This window comes from Rhineura floridana, chromosome 14 (assembly GCF_030035675.1).
Source record: "Rhineura floridana isolate rRhiFlo1 chromosome 14, rRhiFlo1.hap2, whole genome shotgun sequence".
Taxonomy (NCBI): Eukaryota; Metazoa; Chordata; class Lepidosauria; order Squamata; family Rhineuridae; genus Rhineura; species Rhineura floridana.
In genome coordinates, this window is record NC_084493.1 from 14,837,564 (window position 1) to 14,858,515 (window position 20,952).

Consider the following 20,952-nt stretch of genomic DNA (forward strand, 5'->3'; position numbering starts at 1 on the left):
ACCTGACTGTTACAGTGGTATAAGAGGATTTTAAATGTATGGATGTGACCAGAGTGTTCTCAGTGGCCATGAAATGCTGAGTGACTGTTGGATGAAGGTGGAAAATTGGGTGGGGGGTTGAACTGAGTGGCTGGAATCCTTAACAGCAGCAGTCCACACTGCAGAGTCTGCGTTAGTGATCTCTAACAATCCAGCCATAGAGACATCACATGAGGCCGCTGGCTGTGTAGCTTGGCTTGAAGAACACGCATAAGATGATTTTTTAAATGCTGTATCTGACCTGATACTGACAGTGTACCTAAAACCTGCAGGGTTACAGCCAGCTAACTTCTACTCAGAGAAGACCCATTGAAAGTAATAGTTCTAAGTCATGTCTCTTAACTTCAATGGGTCTGTTCTTGGTAGGACTAACATTGGATACAAGCCTGACTTTATAAGAGGGCGTCTTTGGTGTTATAAGCAGCAGAATCTACTTCTTTTTCTGGCCATCCATTATCAAAAACTAAAATGTTTGATACAGATTGCTAGGTAGGAAATCTAAAATGGAATCACTTTAAGAATGTCTTTTTTCTTTTCTTTTCTTTCACATTCAGGAAGCTGAAAGCCACTAAATGAAATGTGAAACATTTGAGTTGCTGTTGCATGGTACTTAGCTGGTGAGGCATAGAGCCAAACAAAGCACTAAATGCAAATGTCTATAAACTCTGAGCACTAATATATGTTTTAAAGTCAACGTTGATGCAGATAGGGATGGAAAGAGCCACCCATTTAAGGCACCCATTCCTCACTTTTCCAACCTGAAACTCAGTTTTCCATGTTTCTGCAGCAATTTGCACTTAAAAAAAACACGTCAACGTTTTAGTGCTAATTTATCCTAATTTATAATTTATTTTGTATCCAGTTTTGGCTAATGTACATAATTTTGCAGGCAATTTCTCACACTATAATGCATTTTGTAACTTATGTTCACTAACACTATTCATTTTTATGCACACTTTCCCCTAATATATGCTTTTTTCTAAACGCTGGCTGCCTGAAGAACTGCACTGCAAAATTCAGATAAGTGCGAAGTTCAAAGGAAGGCTGTGTTTCAGTCCTCATGTCCTTCCAGTAAGTGCAGATTTGACAGATTCAGCTTTAAATGTGATCTGAATCAAATTTCTCCCCTATCCCTGATGCAGAGAAGGCCCAATTTAAGATAAGAAAAGAACCATAACCTTTTCCACACCTGCCGCATCTCAGTTCTAGTGTTTTTTCTCACCTGTGGGGTTCCAAATGCATATTTGCAACCCTGCAGGGAGACACAAGACACATCCGCACCACACATTTAGCACACATTTAATCTTCATTTATAGCACGTGGCTCCTCCAAAAGAATCCTAAGAACTGTAGTTTAACCCTCACAGATTTGCAACTTCCAGCACCCTTAACAAATTACAGTTCCCATGAGTCCTTGGGGGAAGCCACATTCTTTGAATTAACATTAAATGTGTGTTAAATGTATAGTGGGGAGAGCCAGTGTGGTGTAGTGGTTAAGGTGTTGGACTAGGACCTGGGAGACCAGGGTTCGAATCCCCACACAGCCATGAAGCTCACTGGGTGACCTTGGGCCAGTCACTGCCTCTCAGCCTCAGAGGAAGGCAATGGTAAACCCCCTCTGAATACTGCTTACCATGAAAACCCTATTCATAGGGTTGCCAGAAGTCGGGATCAACTTGAAGGCAGTCCATTTCCATTTTCAAATGTATAGTGTGGAGGTGACCATTTGAGGTTGGGAAAAGTGTTAGTACACTTCTCCCACATGTTGCTGTCCCTCCTCACAATGAAGCAGCTCTTCCCCTTTTAAAGAAATGCTATCAGGGTTTCATTATACCTATATACCTCGCTGGTAGTCTTGGCTTTACATCAGAAGACAGAATTCAGCTAGAACAGCCTCCTTCAACCTTAGGTCTCCAGATGTTGTTGGACTATAACTCCCATCATCCCTGGCTATTGACTAAGCTGGCTGGGGATCATGGCAGTTGAAGAACTCTGGGCTAGAACCCTCTGCTCTGTGTGAGCCTGTCCCATGTGGTGACCCACCAGAACTGCAGTTTGGATATCTTTCTAGGCAATAGAAGTGTTAGTTGTCAAGCCCTGGACTGCCCATGCCATGCCCACCCAGGCTGGCCATTGGGGCCTTGTAGACATGAAGAGCTATAAAGGGCAATATGGTGTATTCCTTGACTCTTACTCCATGGCCCAGCTCTGACAGCTGCCTATAGTTCTGATGCTCAAGCCTCACCAAAATATGGAAGCTTCATATAGCGGCCATCTTACCTGTGGATCCGGGTGCCTGCTGATAATAATCTGCACAGTTCCAGGACTGCAGTGGCTTAAGACTGCATGAACCTCATTCAGTGTCATATTTTGAACTGATGCTTCATTGATTTCTACTATTTCATCTCCGCACCTTCCAAAAAAGATAGCCTTTAAAATCTAGTATATCAAATGTACTACGTTTATAGTTCATAAATGGATCTGTCATTCTTTTTGCAAACTTGGGTTTATTATCAATAACAAAATGATGGATTATTTTTGCAGGCATTTATTGTTTGTGGCCTAAGTGAGAGGCCACAGCAGCTTCCTCTTTGTGCATTCTGACTGCAGATGGAAAACACTGAAAGAATACGTGAAGGGGTCTGCAGGGCGGTATGGTTTAGTGCAGGTGTGGGGAACCGATGGCCCTCCAGATGGTGTTGAACTGCAACCCCCATTGGCTCTAGCAAGCATAGCCAATGGTTGGGGATGATGAGATCTGTGGTTCAGCAACATCTGGAGGGCCAAAGGTTCCCCACACCTGGTCTAGAGCCCCACAACTGTGCAATCTCACCCCACCCACTGCCATGTTCCCCCAACATCTACATGTTCAATGGATGTTGAAAGAAGGTCTGTACTTGTACAGATGTACATAGGTAGCATTCTTCCACATGAGAAGGACCTTGACTGGGATGCTCAAGCTCTGAATTGCAGTCATCATCATATCTGCGTCAAGCAGAGGGTTGAACTAAATGATCTACAAGACACCTGCCCCAAGTCTTACGATTCTATTTTTTCTTTTGCTCTGTAATGGGGAGGGGGATAGAATTAGGTTCTAAATTATTACTTCTCTAAGGGCGGCCTGCCCAGAAGAATATCCCCGACATCTACTGTATGTGAAAGACATGTTGTTGCCATGCGCCTGCTCTTTCTTCACACTTCTGTGATTTCTATGAACTTTCTGCTGATGCGCCTTTAGCAGGAAACAGACCTGCAGTAGGTAATGTGGCAACAGTGTTGCACCCACAGTTTCCTTCCTGATCACTTAGTGTGGCCTTTCGCTTTGAAGGGTTGCTTAAACTCCTCTAACTTAAGCACGGAAGGCAGGAAGAGCAATGGAGCCCAAGGCCTTCATGGTATATGCAGCCCAATCAAGATGGCTCATGGGCAGCTTTCATGTAGGTCCATAACATGTGTGTATGGTTTTTTTAAAAAAATGCTGGTAGTTTTGGCACAAGAGTGGTTGCTTTGTTGACCCTAAAAAATATGTGTTTTGGGTATGAAGGCTGTTTTAGAGTCAGTCTGGTATAAGTTGGTCATGTGGACATGCCTTTGTCACACTTAGCAGCAGCTGGTGCTGATGAGATATATGCAAATGTGTCCATTTTTGTGTTCATTTTTGTGTGTCTCTCACACTTTTTCAACCTTAAAGTTCTCTTCTCCACATTTCCACATCAGTTTGCTTTTTTTAAAAAAAAATGAGTCCTCATACTAATTCATCAGCATTTGAGTGCAAATCTCTCCTAATATATACATTTTTGTATGCAGTGTTGCCTAATAGATATAAATTTAATTAAATAAATAATATACACATTTTTGCAAATCATATTTTGCCCTGATACTTCTATTTTCTGTAGTGCATTGCATTTTTGCATAATTTGTCATATTATATGCATTTATTTACACATTGGATAGCTGTGTTTCAGTTCATATAGTGTTTTGGAAAGTGCAAATCAGATTCACCTTTAAACACAAACTGAAACAAATTTCTCCCCCAGCCCTAGTGCTGATCCCAACACATTGACTATGAATGCTGGGGCTGGTGGGTTTAGCTTTCAAATTTCCTCCACCCATTTCTTCTCTTCCTGTACTATAATTAGGTTTCCTGATTGATTGCTATAGTCCTTCAGCTAAAGGCTGCCTTTAACACAGAAGTGAATATCTCTCTCTCTCTCTCTCTCTCTCACACACACACACACACACACACAAACACACACACACACATACGTGTATATATATCTGCTGTTGAAGCCTTTCACTGTTGACGTACCTGAGCCTTCCATCCATGTGAGCCACAGACCCCGGAGAGAGGGTGTGGATGAATATTCCTGAAATACACTGGAAATAAGGGATGTTGCATAATCCAATGCCCAAACCCACACCAGCCTCTGGGGAAAAATACAACAGAAAGATACAAAACAAAAACAAACCATTCACTAACTTATATAAACTGCCCATCAGTCATTAGTTTCAAGATTCAAAAATTAGATTTGTTTCTTCCCTGTCCTTCTAAATCAGGAGTGGGAGACATCAGGCCCGAGGGTCAAAGTGGCCCACTGGGTCTATCTATTTGGCCTTGGGACTATCTCCCAGCAATGCCTCCTCCTGAGGCCACACCCCAGAACCCCCCCCTTTCACCCACTCTGCTCCATGCCCTCTTGGAGTGCTTTCGCCTGGCTGGAAATGTCCTTGAACTGTGATATTGCCTCTTGCCTGGCTGGAGAGAGGTGTGTGTAGGAACCGCTGATATTTGCACGGCTGGAATGTTGTCTATTGTACATCTGTTGCTTAGGCTACTTTTGAAAACCAACATTAGGAAATTAAGATTTACAGTTTCCCCCCTTCCCCTTATAAATGCTCGAAATTCTTCCTCCATCCAGCCACACTCCTCTTTTAAAGGCCCTGTAGCAGACTAGGATTTTGTTTTTGGACAAACAATTGGCACACACCCCAAAAAAGGATGTATGTGTAGCCAATTAAATCATACGCACTGAAATCAACAGAATTAAGTTAGCCAAGCCCATTCATTTTGATGGGCCATTCTGAGTATGATTTAGTTCAGGAGTAGCCAATGTGGTGCCCTCCAGATATTTTGGACTACAACTCCCATAATTCCTGATCATCTGCCATGCTGGCTGGGGCTGATGACAATTGTAGTCCACAACATCTGGAGAGCACCTTGTTGGCTATCTCAATTTAGCTGGAGTCAACCCATGGAGAGAAATGATCAGTGGTCACCAATCTGGGCAAAACCTTCCAAAGAACAATGGAGCTACTTTTTCTGATCCTTGGTGTTTGGTTACTGATTGACACTCACCTTTATTTAAAGAAACTTCCATAATGATCCTGTCATTGGGGTTGGCAGCATTCAAGGGAAAAGTGGTGTTTTCTGAGCCAAAGGAGCTGTTCTCCTTGGTGATGCACATACTGGTACTTAGGGAACGGCAGAGATGGGATGACAAGTAGCTAGCTGCAGAATGTGGCGTACTGAGGCTTGTCCGGACTGTGAGTGTGAGAAGACCTTTCTTGGCCTGCTAGAAACAAAGAAGCATCATGAGTCATGTTCGCTTAGACCTGATAGTCATGTGTCTGCTATGTTTATAAAGAGAAGCAACAAGCATCAGTTGTTCACATTTCCACATTAGTTTTTGAATTTTTTAAAGTCCTGATAAACATTCCTTTGCATTTTAGTGTGAATTTCTCCCAAAAGACATTTTTGTATGCAATTTCACCTAATATACATGTCTTTGCAATGCTTTTCCCTAACACAATGCATTTTTTGTATGCTATGTTCACTAATATATTGTTTGCGTGCCACCCCAATCTCTGAATGGTGTGAGACTTCTAGGGGTACCTGCACTTACCAAGGGTTTGGTTTCCTTGGAAAGAAGGTCAGCAGAGACTGTGGTGTCTTATAGGATATATGGTTTTTATTTACACACACTCCAACCTGTGCTTAGGTTGGAGAGGTAACAGCATTAACAGTCCACAAGATCTTACTTTTCCATCAGGCCTGTAGGGCGGCACCCCCAAAGCCATGGTGCAGAGAGCAGGCTTCTCTGTGTATCTCCCAGTTCCCAGCTTCTCCAGACTAGACTGAAAACACAAGCCTCTCCCTGGCTTCAGGATGGGGGGGGGGATGAGGGCCCCTCTCCTGAAAAGAGTTCCAGTAGCCACAGAATCTCTCTTGGCCACATCCCTTTGGACATGCAGATTTCATTTAATAAGTCCATTAACTCACAAGCTAGCTTAACAAAGGAAACTAGTCTGACCACTAGAGCAGGTTCTTGCTTGCATATCCCAACTTCAGATATAAGATCACAGGCTGGAAGGGGATCCATAGAAATCATCTATCTCAACCCTCAATCCCATAACACTATGTATTTCTATGCACATTTTACCCAAATATATATACACATTACTTGGCTGGAGAACTACAGGGCAAAACTTTGGAGAAATGTGATGACTGTGGTTTTCGATTGTGTACTATCTTGGAAAGTGCAAATTAGGTAGGTTTGCCTTTAAACGTGGGTGAATCACATTTCACCCCCATCCCTAGTGCCAAAATAACTTGGCTGGCCTTCTGTACTATGCACCTTGACCTGTGGAGGAGGGATTTGCTGTTCTACCTCATGCAACAAAATATATTTGGCCAGCCCTGAGAAGAGACATTGTGTATGTAGAGGGGCATAACCTTGAATTTCTGCAGAGCTTCATAGTGTGTAAGTCCATGCACTGATTCTCCATTCAGTTCCAGGATTTCATCCCCTGTTAATAAAAAAAAAATTATCCTGTTTGCTATTCCTATTTTTGGTTAATATCTCTCTCTCTCTCTCTCTCTCTCCCTCTCTCTCTCTCCCTCTCTCTCCCCCCCCTCTCTCTCTCACACACACACGAAACAGGATGCAATACACACCAGGAGTTATTTATTTTTATTTCACAGCCACCCACTTGCTAGTTAAAAAAAAATTAAATGTCACACAGTTTAAACCCAGCAGATGGTAACTGATTGAGTCTGCACAAAGCACACTGAAATAAAGAGCATGACTCTCTCTTCCTTCATTGAGGCTGAATGCCAGCGGATTGTGTCAGTTTATGTATACATGCATAACAGACAGTTTTGGGGGGCTTTTTTGTAATAGTGCTCACCAGTATGGAGTACCTGCACCTCTTTTTTTGATGCCACTGGCAGCCCTTTTGTGCTGACACCCACAGCACTTTTATCAAGGTATGAGTGCTGGCATTTCATTGTTGACCAAAAACAGCACTGATGTCCTAATATGAAACATGTATAGGTGTCCTTTATTATAGTTCTTTATTAGTCCAACCAAAATATCACTAAAAAGTGTGCAACCTCTCCAAAACTATTATTAGTGTTTTTGCTACTCAGTGTTGGTCCTTTGTTCTTTTAGGATTTTATAGTTTTATGACTTTGTTGCACATCACCTGGATATGTTTTATGAGTTGGTGGTTTATAAATATATGTGCGTACATGTTTACACACATACACCTGCCTTATACTGAGTTGCACCACTTGTCTACCTAGCTCAGTATTGTCTACACTGATTGGCAGTGGCTCTCCAGGATTTCAAAATACAGTTCCCTGCCAGCCCTATCTGGAGATGCCAGGGGTTGAACCTGGGACCTCCAGCATGCAACGCATGTGCTCTACCACTGAGCTACAGCTCTCCCCCAGATCCAGTCTACACATATAGGGGCAAAGTTGCGAGTGAAGGGGCGAAATAAGACAAGGACACATCAGCTTGGGTTGAACAAGGGCCACTTTATTAAACTATACAAAAACACCTTTTAAAGTGACCTGCAGAGGGAAACCTAGGTGCGGAACTATCTATAAGCAAGCATCTTGCCATACAGCTCACGGGCGACCAGCCCCTGCTTGGGACAAGGGCAAGCCCCATCCGCTTACCCCTTCTGCCAGCCACACCCAGTAGGTGAGTAGGGGGGCCTTCTCAGGTCACCACCCCCCGGGGCCGCACAACCCTCGGGTGGATGAGTTAAGTTGGCCCCAAAAGCAGCCCATATCCTGCCCTCAAGCCGCAAAGCTCTGACAGACAGGCCTCTGGAACTGCCAATCACCTCCAAAGGTGCCTAAGGGGGCCACCGAGCTGTCCTTACCTATTTCCCTTTCCACACCTTCCCACACCAGTGCCCCAATTATAAACTGCCCTCCTAGGGCAATTAAACTTCGACCGTAACAAAATAGCCAAATTAGCCAAATTCACCTATTAATCACAACGCCCCCTAACCCGATTCCATCCCACTCTCACAGTGTGGAGTAGGCAAAAAATCTGCCCGCCAAACAAGGGTGGGCAGGGTAAAAATTCCTACTCGGTCCCGAAGCGACCATTGAAAACACTATAAGAGAGGGAGGGCAGGGTGGGCGTCGCTCGCTGAAAGAGGAGGTAGGAGGGGCGGCCTGGCCTTAAATAGGCCCATGGCCCCTCCCCTCCCTGCCGCACATCACGCACACATAATGCTGCGACACACAATGTTGCCCTTAACGAAGATGGCCACGGCAGCATCGCTCCCTCCTCGCAACTATGCCCCGCTTATCCATGCTGCGCAGGTAAGTGGGGCTTCATTTCTCCCACCTTCTTGCAGCCTTCCATCTGCAGCAGCAGCTCCGCCAGGAAAGATTGTCTTCACATATATGCCAATGGGGCCATAAATGCTATCTTTACCGCCCACAATGCTGAAACCAAGGCCCTGATGGGAGGAAGCACAGAGCACATTTTTACTTGAATAATCAAGTGCATTTTTTTAGAGTTTCCCCAACTAAATGAACATAATGCATATTATAAAGGTCTGTGTATGTGTACTTTCTGCTCTATGAATGTAAATGGAGAGAACTTCTAATGTGATAAAACAGACCTACAATTCTGAAGACATACGGCCTGATTCTATACAAGTTTGCTCAGAATGAAGCCAGTACCACTAAGTTCAATGGGATTTACTCCCAGGTAAGTGTGTATAGAATTCCAGTCTTACCAAGCCATATTTATAAGGAGAAAAGATGAGGATACTGAAATGGGTTCTTCTTGAGGCTGTTTTGGGGGTCTGTTAAAATCAGAATTATGCTTCTAGTAGTTGATTGCCATAGGTATATAACTAAAAAGATGGTTTTTCTAGCATATCAAAAGTGGTTTTTTAGGGGGGTATCCAATTCTAGTCCTACTCAGAGTAGACCCACTGAAATGAACGTAACTAACTTGGGTCTACTAATTTCAATGGGTATACTCTAAGCAAAACTTAGTTTGATACTACTCTAACTTTTTAATCATTGTCATAGGTATTTATACCCCACTTTTCAACCCCACCTTTCCTGGTTAAAATTGGTTCCTACCACTTAATCAACTCAAGCTCTGCTTGATTCATCTATCAATCAAAGCTTGTAGTCCTAACCACTTATTTGCTCCTGTCTTTCCCTGGCAATAAGACTGCCTGAGATAGAGATGACAGAACTAACTGCCTGGCAAAAAGCGTATGTGTGTTTGTTTTTATTTCTATCCTGTGTTTCCACAACAAGATCATAAAGATGGCTAGTAAATAGTAAACAACAAAAAAACTTTTTACAGTTTTAACCACAAACTCATAAAAATAGAAGTTGAGAAATTCACTTTAATTCCAGCCCCCTCCCCTAAACATACATATATATATATATACATACACATTTGAATACATGTCACATGGAATGCAATGCAGTAAGGAAATATGTACTTATGGGCATTTGACTGCAAATTCTGATGCATTTTCCAATGAGCATTTGACCAGGCATCCAGTTTAAACCCACGGTTCCTGATTTAGTAAGTGATACACATAGAGAAACCTGCTTGTGCATGTAGAAAAATGACCTAACTATACTTGTGAACTTGGTTTTGGATTCAATCAGGGCTGGCACCAGTGGGTGGCCAGGTTGGGCCCAGGCCAAGGGCCCCTGCAGCCCAGAGGGACCCCTGAAGGGACACTCCTTAGTGTGGGAGGGTAGCACTCCCATTCCATGATCTGCAGCAGTTTCAGCTCCTGACCCTACTGCAGATCACGGAGAGGGAGCTCCCAGGCACCTCTCCCCAATACAGTCAGTGAAGCCTTCAATAAGCATGCACACATGCCCCACCTACCTCTCCCGTCCCTGTGAATGACATGCACACTGTGCACATCAACCAAGGTGGCAGTGGGGGCTTCCCTAAGGGGCTGATGCCCCAGCCACCATCTTGGTTCATGGCAAGCATGTGCGTGCAGTGCACATGTAATTCACAGGGACAGGAGAGGTAGGTGAGACATGTGGGTGGGCTTATTAGCCCTGCGCTGCCTGTATGGGGGGATTGGGCTACGGTGACATGGGCCCAGGGCAGGGTCGTGCCCAAGGGCCCAGTCATGCCTGGCTCCAGCTCTGGATGTTCCTTCTAAGCACACAGTAGTATTGCTTAGCACTGCAGTCTCTTGGAAATATTTCCTGATCAAGCTATTGTCCTTATTAAACAAGGGAAGACACATGATAAAGATTAGTACCTCACCTTCCCTTGGCCTTTCATTAAAACAATATTGGAGATTACAGAGGCTTGCAAACTACACGATGCATGCATCAGTTGGGCAGTACTCAGCGATCGTGAAGACCTGGAAAGGGGCTGCATGTTAAACACAAAGCAATTAGTTAATGCCACTTGAATGCGTAACAGACCACTGATGCTATGACTAGGGATGGGGGGAAAATGGGGTTTGATTCAAATGTTAACGCAATCCGACCTAATTCCCACCTTCCAAAACAATATGCAAACCAAAACATATCTATACTTCAAGATTCACACTTCTCAAAATTTTGTGATTCAGTTCTCTAACAAGAGAATATGTACAATAATATGGATATTAAGGGGAAGTGCACATGCACATATGAATGAAAAAACATGTATTATATTTGAGAAAATTCCTTGCAAAAATGTGTACATCAAGCAAAATGGCATACAAAAAGATGTATATTTGGAGAAAAGCGGACAAACATGTTGACGTATTTCATGAGGACTTTGAAAAATTACAAACGGATACAGAAATATGAAGAACAAAACTTAAAACTGGAAAAATGAGCAACTGAAATTGTTAGATTCATCCATCCCTAGCTATGACTAATCTAGCCATCTGTACTTGTGAACTTGCCTAACATTCCTTAGTACTCTCCTTTTGGCTTAAAGCTCTACAAATGTGCATGACTATTAGTCGGTGTTTTCACCCTAAGATATGAAAACTGGCAATTAAAGCAAGGTAGGTTTTGAAAGCAGTACAAAAGTGCAGGCAGCCTTCCAAGAGCTGAGCTGCTTGGCAAGTTAACAATGAAAAAGCCTTGGACAAAGTCAACTGCGCACCCACTGATATTACAATTTACAAGCAGACCAGGAAAGTCTAACATCAACTGTTACAACCAGGAGTGTCTAACTTGTGGTGCTCTAGATGATCCTGGACTGCAACTCCAATCATTCCTGCACGTTGGCCAGGCTGGCTGGGGCTGATCAGGGTTGTAGTCCAACAACATCTGGAGGACACCACACCAAGTATCCCTGCTCTTGGGTTTATGACAAGAGTTTTTCCCAATGCTTGCCCGGAGATGCCAGGGATTGAACTGTGAGCCTTCTGCATTACAATGAATGTGGGGAGGGAGAATTAGGTTCAGTTCACATTCAAAGCAAAATCTATCAAATTCACAGTTTGCAAAACAATATGAGAACCAAAACAAGGTCACCCTTAGAAATTCACCCTTGTCCAGATTGTGTGATGCAGTTCTCCAGCCAATGTTGACGAAAATGCATATATTAGGTGTGCACATAAATGAATGTATTAGTGAAAATAACATACAAAAATGTATTTATCAGGAGAAATTGCTTGCAAAAGTGTGTATATTACTCAACGTAACATACAAAATCTGTTTATTAGGAGAAATTCATATTAAAATGCTGAAGAATTTTCATGAGGTTTTTTTAAAAAAAAAATATGCAAATTGCTACAAAAATGTGAACTGAATTTAAGATTGGAAAAATGAGAAACAGAGAGAACGAAAACTGACCGATCCTTCAATCCCTAAATGTGCTCTACTACTGAGTTACAGTCATTTGTGGAAGTTGACTCTAAGAAAAGAATGTCTGAACAGTACATTGTTCAGACATGCCATGGGCAGACTGCTCAGTGCATGGATGGCTTTAGGTTCACTAGAGCTGTTAGTTACAGAGCAATCCAACTTGCCGGATGCTGGTGGGAGCGAAGATGGCAAAGGTGGAGCTGGTGGAAAGGGCCGCCATATCCAGCTGCCACTCGGAGGCCCTACGGAGGACAGAATACTGCTTGCGCCGGCAGGAAACAGCAGAAAGAAGCATACCAGCTGCCATGACAGAGGGCCGTGGGAGGGAGCCACATGGGACCTGGATATCGGGTAAGTCCCCTCCAGCCCTCCTCCAATATGGCCCTCAAACACCCCTTTGGTAGGGTTTCTGCTAGCTTCCCTTATGCTGGGCTGGGCTTCTCTTGTAGACCTCTGGCTGAGCCGGCCATGTCCTGGCTCAGCCATGGCAGAGCCAGGATAAGGGACTTATGCCAGTGGAGTCCAGCTGAGCCAGGACTCCGCAGGCTTATCCAGAAGTCTGCCATATCCAACTCCCTTCAGCCCAGCACAAGTGCAAGTTGGACTGCACTCTTAATTAACCCACCACATACAGTTTGCCCCACCACACAGTCTGGAACCCTGCTGGAGATATGGGGCTGTCGGGATGCAGTTCACATCTTTACAGGCACCCTTGCATAGGTTTCCTTGGTGGTGTAACAAGGAGGAAAACCTGTCATCATAAAGCTGTACACCAGCTGTTCTCTACTAAGCGTAGCTCTGCCTTGCTGCTGCCTCCATCTTACATTTCCTCTTACATTTACAGGGGCTCTTCCTGCCGAGGTGTCCAGCTGCTGAGAGAGTGACTTCCTGTTGCTGTAAAGAGAATGGGACTGTCTATATCGAGAGGGTGATTTCTTTGCCATGGGACTGTCAGTTTCCCCTATCCAGTATGGACTCACACCTGTTAACAATGATAAAAAGGTAGAAGGTATGAAACGATCATGACAGTATTATAAGGATATAAAGGAGAAACTCCACCATTGTAAGCATTTGCCCGCTGTCTTCCAAATCTACATTTTCAAAGAATATATGGAAGATAGAGAGGGGAGTGTGAGCATGTGTAGAAATGTATTGCTCTCCCCACCACTGCACACTTGAGCCTAATTCTTCCCTGTTTGTGTCCCATCTGCAGTATTGTGATGATGACGTCTGTTGTTATCACTAACAGTATTTGTTCAATTTATCTGTAGTCTTCCAAAAAAAAAAAAGACCTCCCTAGGCATCTTACATACACAATTTTAAAAAACAGCCATCAAGGTTAACAATGAAACAATTACATTGATTGATTGATTGATTGATTGATTGATTGATTGATTGATTGATTGATTGATATTCCTCCCAGTAGCGGCCCAGCCTCACAGGGGTTTTTTTTGTCAGGATTAATGACATCACCTGTGAATTGCTTTCAATATTCCAAATGGCTATTTATTTATTTGTATAAAGATGTGTTGGGGTTTTTGTATCCTTCTCTTCAGCTTAAAAAGGCTCCCAGAGCAGTTTGCAAATCACTAAAAAAATAAAGAGAGAGAAATCCCCTGCCCAAACTAAGAGGACATGACACAAAAGGAAAATGGATTGAGATGAAGGAAAAAACAACAGCGCCTAGTATTAAAATATAAAAACCACCAGGAGACTTACTGGCTGAATTACTGCGAGTCCTCTGACATTTTGCTTTTGTCTGTAGAATGGAGCCATTCTGTATGTCCTGTTTCACACGTTGTTCTTTGCGAGAGCAGACTGAGGATTCCTGAGGGGGAAGACGGGTGAAAAGAAATCTAGAATATCTTAAGCAGCACCTGTCAATAGTTTAAAAGGGATAAAACGTGCTCTGAGCTTGTCTGAATACACTGGAGCCCCCTCCTGGCTTAGTGCGGAATACTGATAATGGCGTAGGGCATAGGATGTGCCCTCTCCCCCATTCCTGTGTCATACCCATGCAAGGGATTTTTGATGTCTTCAGCAGACTTGAACAATGAGTCCCCTACATTTTAAAAAAATGCTAATTAGGGAGACTCAATTTTTGACTGGCAGAGCTCAGAGTAAGCTTAGCTTATACAGCTATAGGGCAGGCAAAAAAATGAGGAAGGAGTGGCTCTATTCAGTATGCAGCAGTGAGTTTCTGCACCTGTTGAATGTCTACCTGTCTCAATTCCATATACCCCACATAGATAGAAATTGCACTTTGGCTGATTAGGGCAACCATATTCCCCCCTCCCCCCGGAATGCCATTGGGAATTAGGCATTGTTCCACAGGGGTGTTCTCAGCCTCATTTTCAAAGCGATCGACAGAGCACAGCTGAGTCATAACTTTTTTTTTAAAGGGGGGGAACAAAAATGTTTAAAATTTAATTATAAGTAGCCGTTCCTCTCAAAACTCTGCCGCCTCCCACCCAGACATTCAAGCCCCACTCCTAGACTTCGGGGACGTTGCTGAAAAAGAAAAAAAAGTGAGCAAAATAATTTGGACCAGGCCTAGTTTGGAGCCTCTTGCAGGGCTGTCGTTGTGAGTCAGCACAGTCAGGCAGCCGTTGATGGTTATGATGATGCCTATTTGCTCATCCCTAGCAGGGAAGCATCATGCAGCCATGGCAACAGGGCCCACTGAGGGAGGGGAGCTCACACTGTCTGAAGGCATGTTCCCACCAAACTGGCAACCAACCTTGGTCTCTTGTCACTAAAGGTTAGGGATGGAAAGATCCATCATTTTCGGTTCTCCCACTTTCTCATTTTTCCAATCTTAAATTCAGTTCTCCAAATTGCTGCAGCAATTTGCATTTCTTTTCTTTTTTTAAAAAAAAAACCCTCATGAAAATCCATTGGCATTTTAGTGCAAATTTCTCCTAATAAACAGTCGGTAGTTTTGACGAATGTGCGCATTTTGGCAAGCAATTTCCCTAACAGAATGCATCTTGGTACGTTATTTTCACCCATATACTCATTTTCGTGCACACTTTTCTCTCACCTGCTCATTTTTGTAAATGCTGTTTGGTTGGCGACCTGCATTGCAAAATTTGCATAAGTGCAAATGTTGAAGGATGGCTGAGTTTCGGTTCTCATGTTGTTTCGGAAGTGCAAATTTGATAGGTTCGGCTTGAAATGCGAACTGAAACAAATTTCTCACTCATCCTTACTCAGGATGGAGGAAGAATCCATTTTAAATGGTTTTATACACTGACTTTGCTTGCCCTGGACTCCCTTTGATTGCATCACACTCCCACTTAGGGCCATGGCTCAGTGGAAGGACAGCTGCCTTGCACGCAGAAGGACCCCAGTTCAATCACCAGTATCACCAGGTAGGGCTGGGAAAATCCCTTGCCTCAAACCCTGGAGAACCACTACCAGTCATTGTAGACCATATTAAGCTACATAGACCAAGAGTCTGACTCAGTATAAGGCAGCTTCCTATGCTTGTGGACTGTTGTGTGTTTTTTTTAAAAGCCCAACTAATTAGATGAAAAAATTATTTGCAAAAAAATACATATATTATACATATATAATTCCTACAAAAGAGTCAAGTTCCATGCTGTGCTATATTTCTGCACCATGATTTTGTACATACATTAATATATAAGTATTTTTATACAGTTATATGCGCTGGAACAGCTGGTATAGCACAGTGGAGAGGAGAGCCTGGCTGGGAGTCCAGAGTCTGTAAGTTCAAATCCCCGCTCGTGTCTCCTGGGCGTCAAGGGCCAGCTACAGATCACCCCCACAGTGAGTGGCTCAGGGGTTACGTGCCCTGCCACCTGTGCAGCCGTGGGCCAACTGCAGAGTCCATAGGAGCCCAGTTGCCCCCCAGCTGGCAGTTGCGGACAAGGAAGGGTCTGGCTTGTGCAGCTGTGGCAAGCTGAGCAGGCCCTAGCCAGCTGGGGAGGACTAGCCTCAGAGGGAGGCAATGGTCAACCCCCTCTGAATACCGCTTGCCATGAAAACCCTACTCATAGGGTCGCCATAAGTCGGGATCCACTTGAAGGCAGTCCATTTCCATTTCATATGCAGTGATATGCAGGCTTCCCATAGGCATCTGGTTGACTACCATGAGAACAGAATACTGAAGCTGCCTTAGACTGAGACAGACCATTGGTCCATCTAGCTTAGTACTGTGGACACTGACTGGCAGCAACTCTTCCAGACTGGGTTGTCTCTCAGCCCTACCTGGAGATGCCGGGAATTGAATCTGGGACTTTTGGCCTGATCCAGCAGGGCTCTTCTTATGTTTTTAGTGAGATGAGAATTAAAGGAGAGGGGAACTGTGTGGATAAACTCAACTTTGAGATTTTCCGAAAAGTCCATCTCATCTTGTTATCAAATGGCAACTTCCCTTTTCCTGCAGCAGATGGCGCTTTGGTTAAGTTAATCAAATACAGTTGCTGGGTTGGTTGTTGTTCTATGCTTTCAAGTCGATTACGACTTATGGCGACCCTATGAATCTTTTTGGATATATTCACAGAGTTTTCATGGTAAGAGGTATTCAGAGGTGGTTTACCATTGCCTTCCTCTAAGCCTACGGCACCTGGTATTTGCAGGCGGTCTCCCATCCAAGTACTAACCAGACCTGACCCTGCTTAGCTTCTGAGATCAAACGAGATCGGGCGTGTTCAAGGTAGTATGGCCATAAAGTTGCTGGGTACCTTCCCCTTATTGAATGCTTCAGAACGATGACATTAACGCAGAGCTGCCCCCTTTCTTTCCTTGCAGAGTTTCTTCTCAGTTCTTGTTTTAGTGTGTGTGGCAGCAATGCCTTTAAGAGCTGTGGGACAGGCAGAAAATCAAGAGGAGACATTTTCCCCAATGTGGTGCTACCACGGTGGGGGAAACTGCACCTCTTGGATTTTTCTCTGTCACGCACCTATTAGAGGCACAGGAACCTGCCTTGTGGGGGGGGCAGGCAAGCTTTGATACTTCTCAAGTTGAGTGTGCGTGAATTATTAAGATGTCCTAAAGCTGTGCCCGCTGTCGGAGCCAGTTTCAGAGGTCAACACTGTTGGGCACATACCAGGGGCTCTTCTTAGGCACGGGCCCACACCGCTAACCACTAAAGCTCCCTGGCTCTGCTGTTGCTGCTTCTCATCCTCTGGCCATTGCAACCTGCTGGGCTGCCCCTCTCCCTCTGGTGAAGATAAGGAACAGGTGCCACTGCTGGCTCACTTGCCTATCCTTTCCCTCTGGCTGGAGGAGCAAGTGGGCAGTGGCGAGAAAGGGGGGGAGGAAGGAGGACCCATGGAGTGCATCTTCCCAAAAGCACCCCCTCCCAAAGACCTGTAGCCAGCCCTGCCTGCTACCTGGAAATGCCGTTCCTTCTGCTTACCTTGTTGGACTGCCTTCAAGTCATTTCCAACTTATGGCAACACTGTGAATAGGGTCTTCATGGTAAGGGGTATTCAACGGGGTTTTTACAATTGCCTCCCTCTGAGGCTGAGAGGCAGTGACTGGCCCAAGGTCACCCAATGAGCTTCATGGCTGTGTGGGGATTCGAACCCTGGTCTCCCAGGTCCTAGTCCAACACTGAAACCACTACACCACACTGGCTCTCGGCTTACCTTGTTAGCAACAACTAAATTCACCAAGCCTTTTGCTGATCGGATGAGGGATTCTGCTTCTTTGCTGGAGAGCTCTTTAAGAGATTGTCCATTCACCATTAAAAGTTCATCACCAGGGCTTAGACGACCGTCCCTTTAAAAACAGCAGCAGATAATGCATTGCAATTAATGTATGAAATCAGCTCTTAGAAATTATTTCAAGAGAATGGGAACTGCTTCTCTCTGACGGCTTCTTCCCGTGAAGCTCAGGTAAAGTATGGATTTGGAAACGGCAGAGATTACACCCATTTCTGCCCCCCCCAACTGGTGCCCCTAGCTCCCCCCCAACCAAATGATGCTTGAATGAGACATAATGACACAATGTCTGATTCTGGAATTTATGGTACCAGGTTGAGGTTAAGGCAGGGATGGGCAACCTGTGACCTTCCAGATCTTTCTTTGTTTATTACGGTGCCTCTGCACTATCCTTCACCAAAATAGTCACAGGGTGGTTTACATCACAATAACGCAATACAAAACACAATACATAATAAATAAAAAAATCTCATCAATCCCTACATATCATAATTAGCAACATTATGCAGAAATGACTTCACTCATCAACCTAGAAAAGCCTGCATTTTTACCTGGAATCGAAACAAATATTCTTCAGTGGGAAGGTCATTCCATAGACACAGAGTCACCGCTGAAAATGCTCTTCCATGGATCTTCACTCTACTCGCCTCACTGACTGTATGGACTACCGTCATCAACTCCCATCACCCCTGACCTTTGGCCATGATGGTGGAGGCTGATGGTGTCCAACCAAATTTGGAGGGCCACAGGTTTCACCTGGTGAAGGGCAAAGCGTGGGGCCAGCCAGCACTCTTCCGTGGGATGAGAACAAGATGCACATAAAAATTATGTAAAGGCAATTCCCATTCTTGTCCCTTGGCAAGCTACCATGATTTGCCACAGTCCAGAGCTTGGAAAAGTTACTTTTTTAAACTACAACCCCCATCAGCCCAATCCAGTGGCCATGCTGGCTGGGGCTGATGGGAGTTGTAGTTCAAAAAAGTAACTTTTCCAAGCTCTGCAGTAATCTTGACACCACCAACCTTTGACTCAACTGGATTGATGAAGGGAGTGCCCTTCAATAGTTCATTGAGGCTGAGTTACACAGCCATAGTGTGGAGGGTGTGGGTCGCACAGTTCAAGCATTCATACTACATCAAAATACACTGCAGGGTTTTTTTTACTTAAAGAGAGACAAACAAATCCAGCTTTCCTCACCAAATATAGCCCAACATTCTGACTTTAACAGGGTAACTGGCCCAAAAGCAGAGCTTGGAAAGTTACTTTTTTGAACTACAACTCCCATCAGCCCAATCCAATGGTCATGCTGGCTGGGGCTGATGGGAGTTGTAGTTCAAAAAAGCAACTTTTCCAAGCTCTGCCCAAAAGTTGTTGTTGTTGTTTTTAAAAAAAACTGGTTGATTAGTTGGTAGTTTGTAAGGAGGCACTGGTAGGCTTAAACTAGGAAATCTGGCAGTGAGACCCATGTGCCTTACTTTCTAAACCACCAGGACAAGTCGCAAACAGAGAAACTGTCTGGCCTTAGCATTTCTACCCTACAGTGGCAGAAAGGGAGATTATAGCCAGTCAGTCCAAAGGAACCAGGTGACCTAGGGAGCCAATAGGAAACTGCTCGCCTTATATAAGAGCTCTCTTAGACTTGACTCTTTAGTATGGGAGATTTGTGCATTAGAGAAGGGGCAGAGTCTTCTCTTACCTACTCAGTAGATGCATGGAGATGAATCATGCAAATATATGCATACTTCTCTAATTACCTCTGGGCAGCTCCTCCATCAATCAAATGGGTGACGGTGAATTCTTTTCCAAAAGCAGAGCAGTTGGGGGTCCTGGAGACTTGAATTCCCAGCCCATCATTCCCTGTGGCTATGCAGAGCTTCCAAATGCAGCTGTCCTAGTTTGGAAGACATGGAATTGTGTTTAAGGTAAGATGGATGCTTCTAAAACATTTGGATAGCCTAAAAATAGATGTGCAAATGTATTCATACTAATTAGAATACATGGGGGGGTTCTGATACAATTACATACTTAGAATCTGCCTCTTGACAGATAGCGTGGGATGGCTTGGGCTGTGATTCTTGGTATGAGAATATTGAGCTTTTTATTGGTATCCTGTAACTCACCCTAGGTCTCCTAGATTTGGAGAAAAATGCAATATGGGTTTTGTTAAAGTGTGACAGATATTTCTTGTAGCCATTTGGAGATGTAGCTTGGTTACAGTTGGGTATTTTTTGACACTGTTCTTTTAGGGCAAAGAGTTACTTTTGGTTAGTTTCCCTTTCCCTTTTGCTGTTAGTTAAGTCCAGGGAAGCCCTAGAAAAAGCCAGGCTGCGGCTGTAATAAAGTTCTGGTTGGTAATTGGTAAGTTAGGCTCAGGAAGGCCCCAGAAGAGGCCTGACCTTGGCTGTAATAAAGTTGATAATTGGTGTGTTGGGCCCAGGAAGATCCCAGGAGAAGTCTGGCCTTGCCTCTGCTAAAGTTCTCAACCCTGTTGAATGCCTAGTTGTGGAATTATTACAGATTTGTATAATACACGGTGGTAGTAGGTCTAATTAATACTTGACACTTCACTGCTTGTGGATGCTTTTCACCTAGAGATTTTCATTGTGGCAACAGACTAAAAAGTAGAATGCATTTTTATTTCACCTTTCTAGGACAATGGGACCGTAGGGACGGCTACAGGAGTTTTTGAGGTTAAATGGACAAGCTTGTGCCAATTTTCTGGTGGTGAAGGCAGAAACAAGTGTACTTAGCATCCATAAAGCTTAGACCTAAATGTGAAGGGGCTGACGCCGGGGAAAGGCCGTTGCTCGGTGCTAGACCATCTGCTTTGCATGCAGAAGGTCTCAGCTTTGATCCCTCATACATCCCGGTAGAGCTTGGAATGACCCCTGTCTGAAACTCTGGAGAGCTGCTGCCTGTCAGTGCAGACAATGTTGAGCTAATTATGTGCTTTTAGACAGTACCGTGGGGGCCAATTTTAGTGCTGCAAGTGTTAAGTTGGAAATGTAGATTGTGATGGTTATTGTTATTTAACTCTTGTAAATTGTGTCTTGTAAATCGTATTCCTTTACTGTATTGATTTATTGTTTTATTGATG

General features: G+C 44.1%; 1 protein-coding gene and 1 pseudogene across 4 annotated transcripts in view; both read right to left on the bottom strand.

Annotated features, from left to right (window-relative positions):
- The window catches only part of IL16 (interleukin 16), a 51,634-nt gene that overhangs the window by 20,427 nt on the left and 10,255 nt on the right, over positions 1 to 20,952 (bottom strand). For 2 of the 4 annotated variants that reach the window (XM_061595701.1, XM_061595702.1), the window contains exons 3-12: positions 19,610 to 19,746; positions 17,781 to 17,913; positions 13,879 to 13,987; positions 12,984 to 13,141; positions 10,613 to 10,723; positions 8,690 to 8,804; positions 6,772 to 6,845; positions 5,395 to 5,608; positions 4,348 to 4,465; positions 2,319 to 2,451 (exon numbers count right to left, since the gene is read on the bottom strand). In XM_061595701.1, the coding sequence (XP_061451685.1) occupies positions 2,319 to 2,451; positions 4,348 to 4,465; positions 5,395 to 5,608; positions 6,772 to 6,845; positions 8,690 to 8,804; positions 10,613 to 10,723; positions 12,984 to 13,141; positions 13,879 to 13,987; positions 17,781 to 17,913; positions 19,610 to 19,746 (1,302 nt within the window). Of the gene's footprint in view, positions 1 to 2,318; positions 2,452 to 4,347; positions 4,466 to 5,394; positions 5,612 to 6,077; positions 6,150 to 6,771; positions 6,846 to 8,689; positions 8,805 to 10,612; positions 10,724 to 12,983; positions 13,142 to 13,878; positions 13,988 to 17,780; positions 17,914 to 19,609; positions 19,747 to 20,952 lie in introns of those variants that run through there. The other 2 variants (XM_061595703.1, XM_061595704.1) reach the window with 2 other exon arrangements.
- On the bottom strand, positions 16,742 to 16,860 carry LOC133370160 (5S ribosomal RNA; annotated as a pseudogene).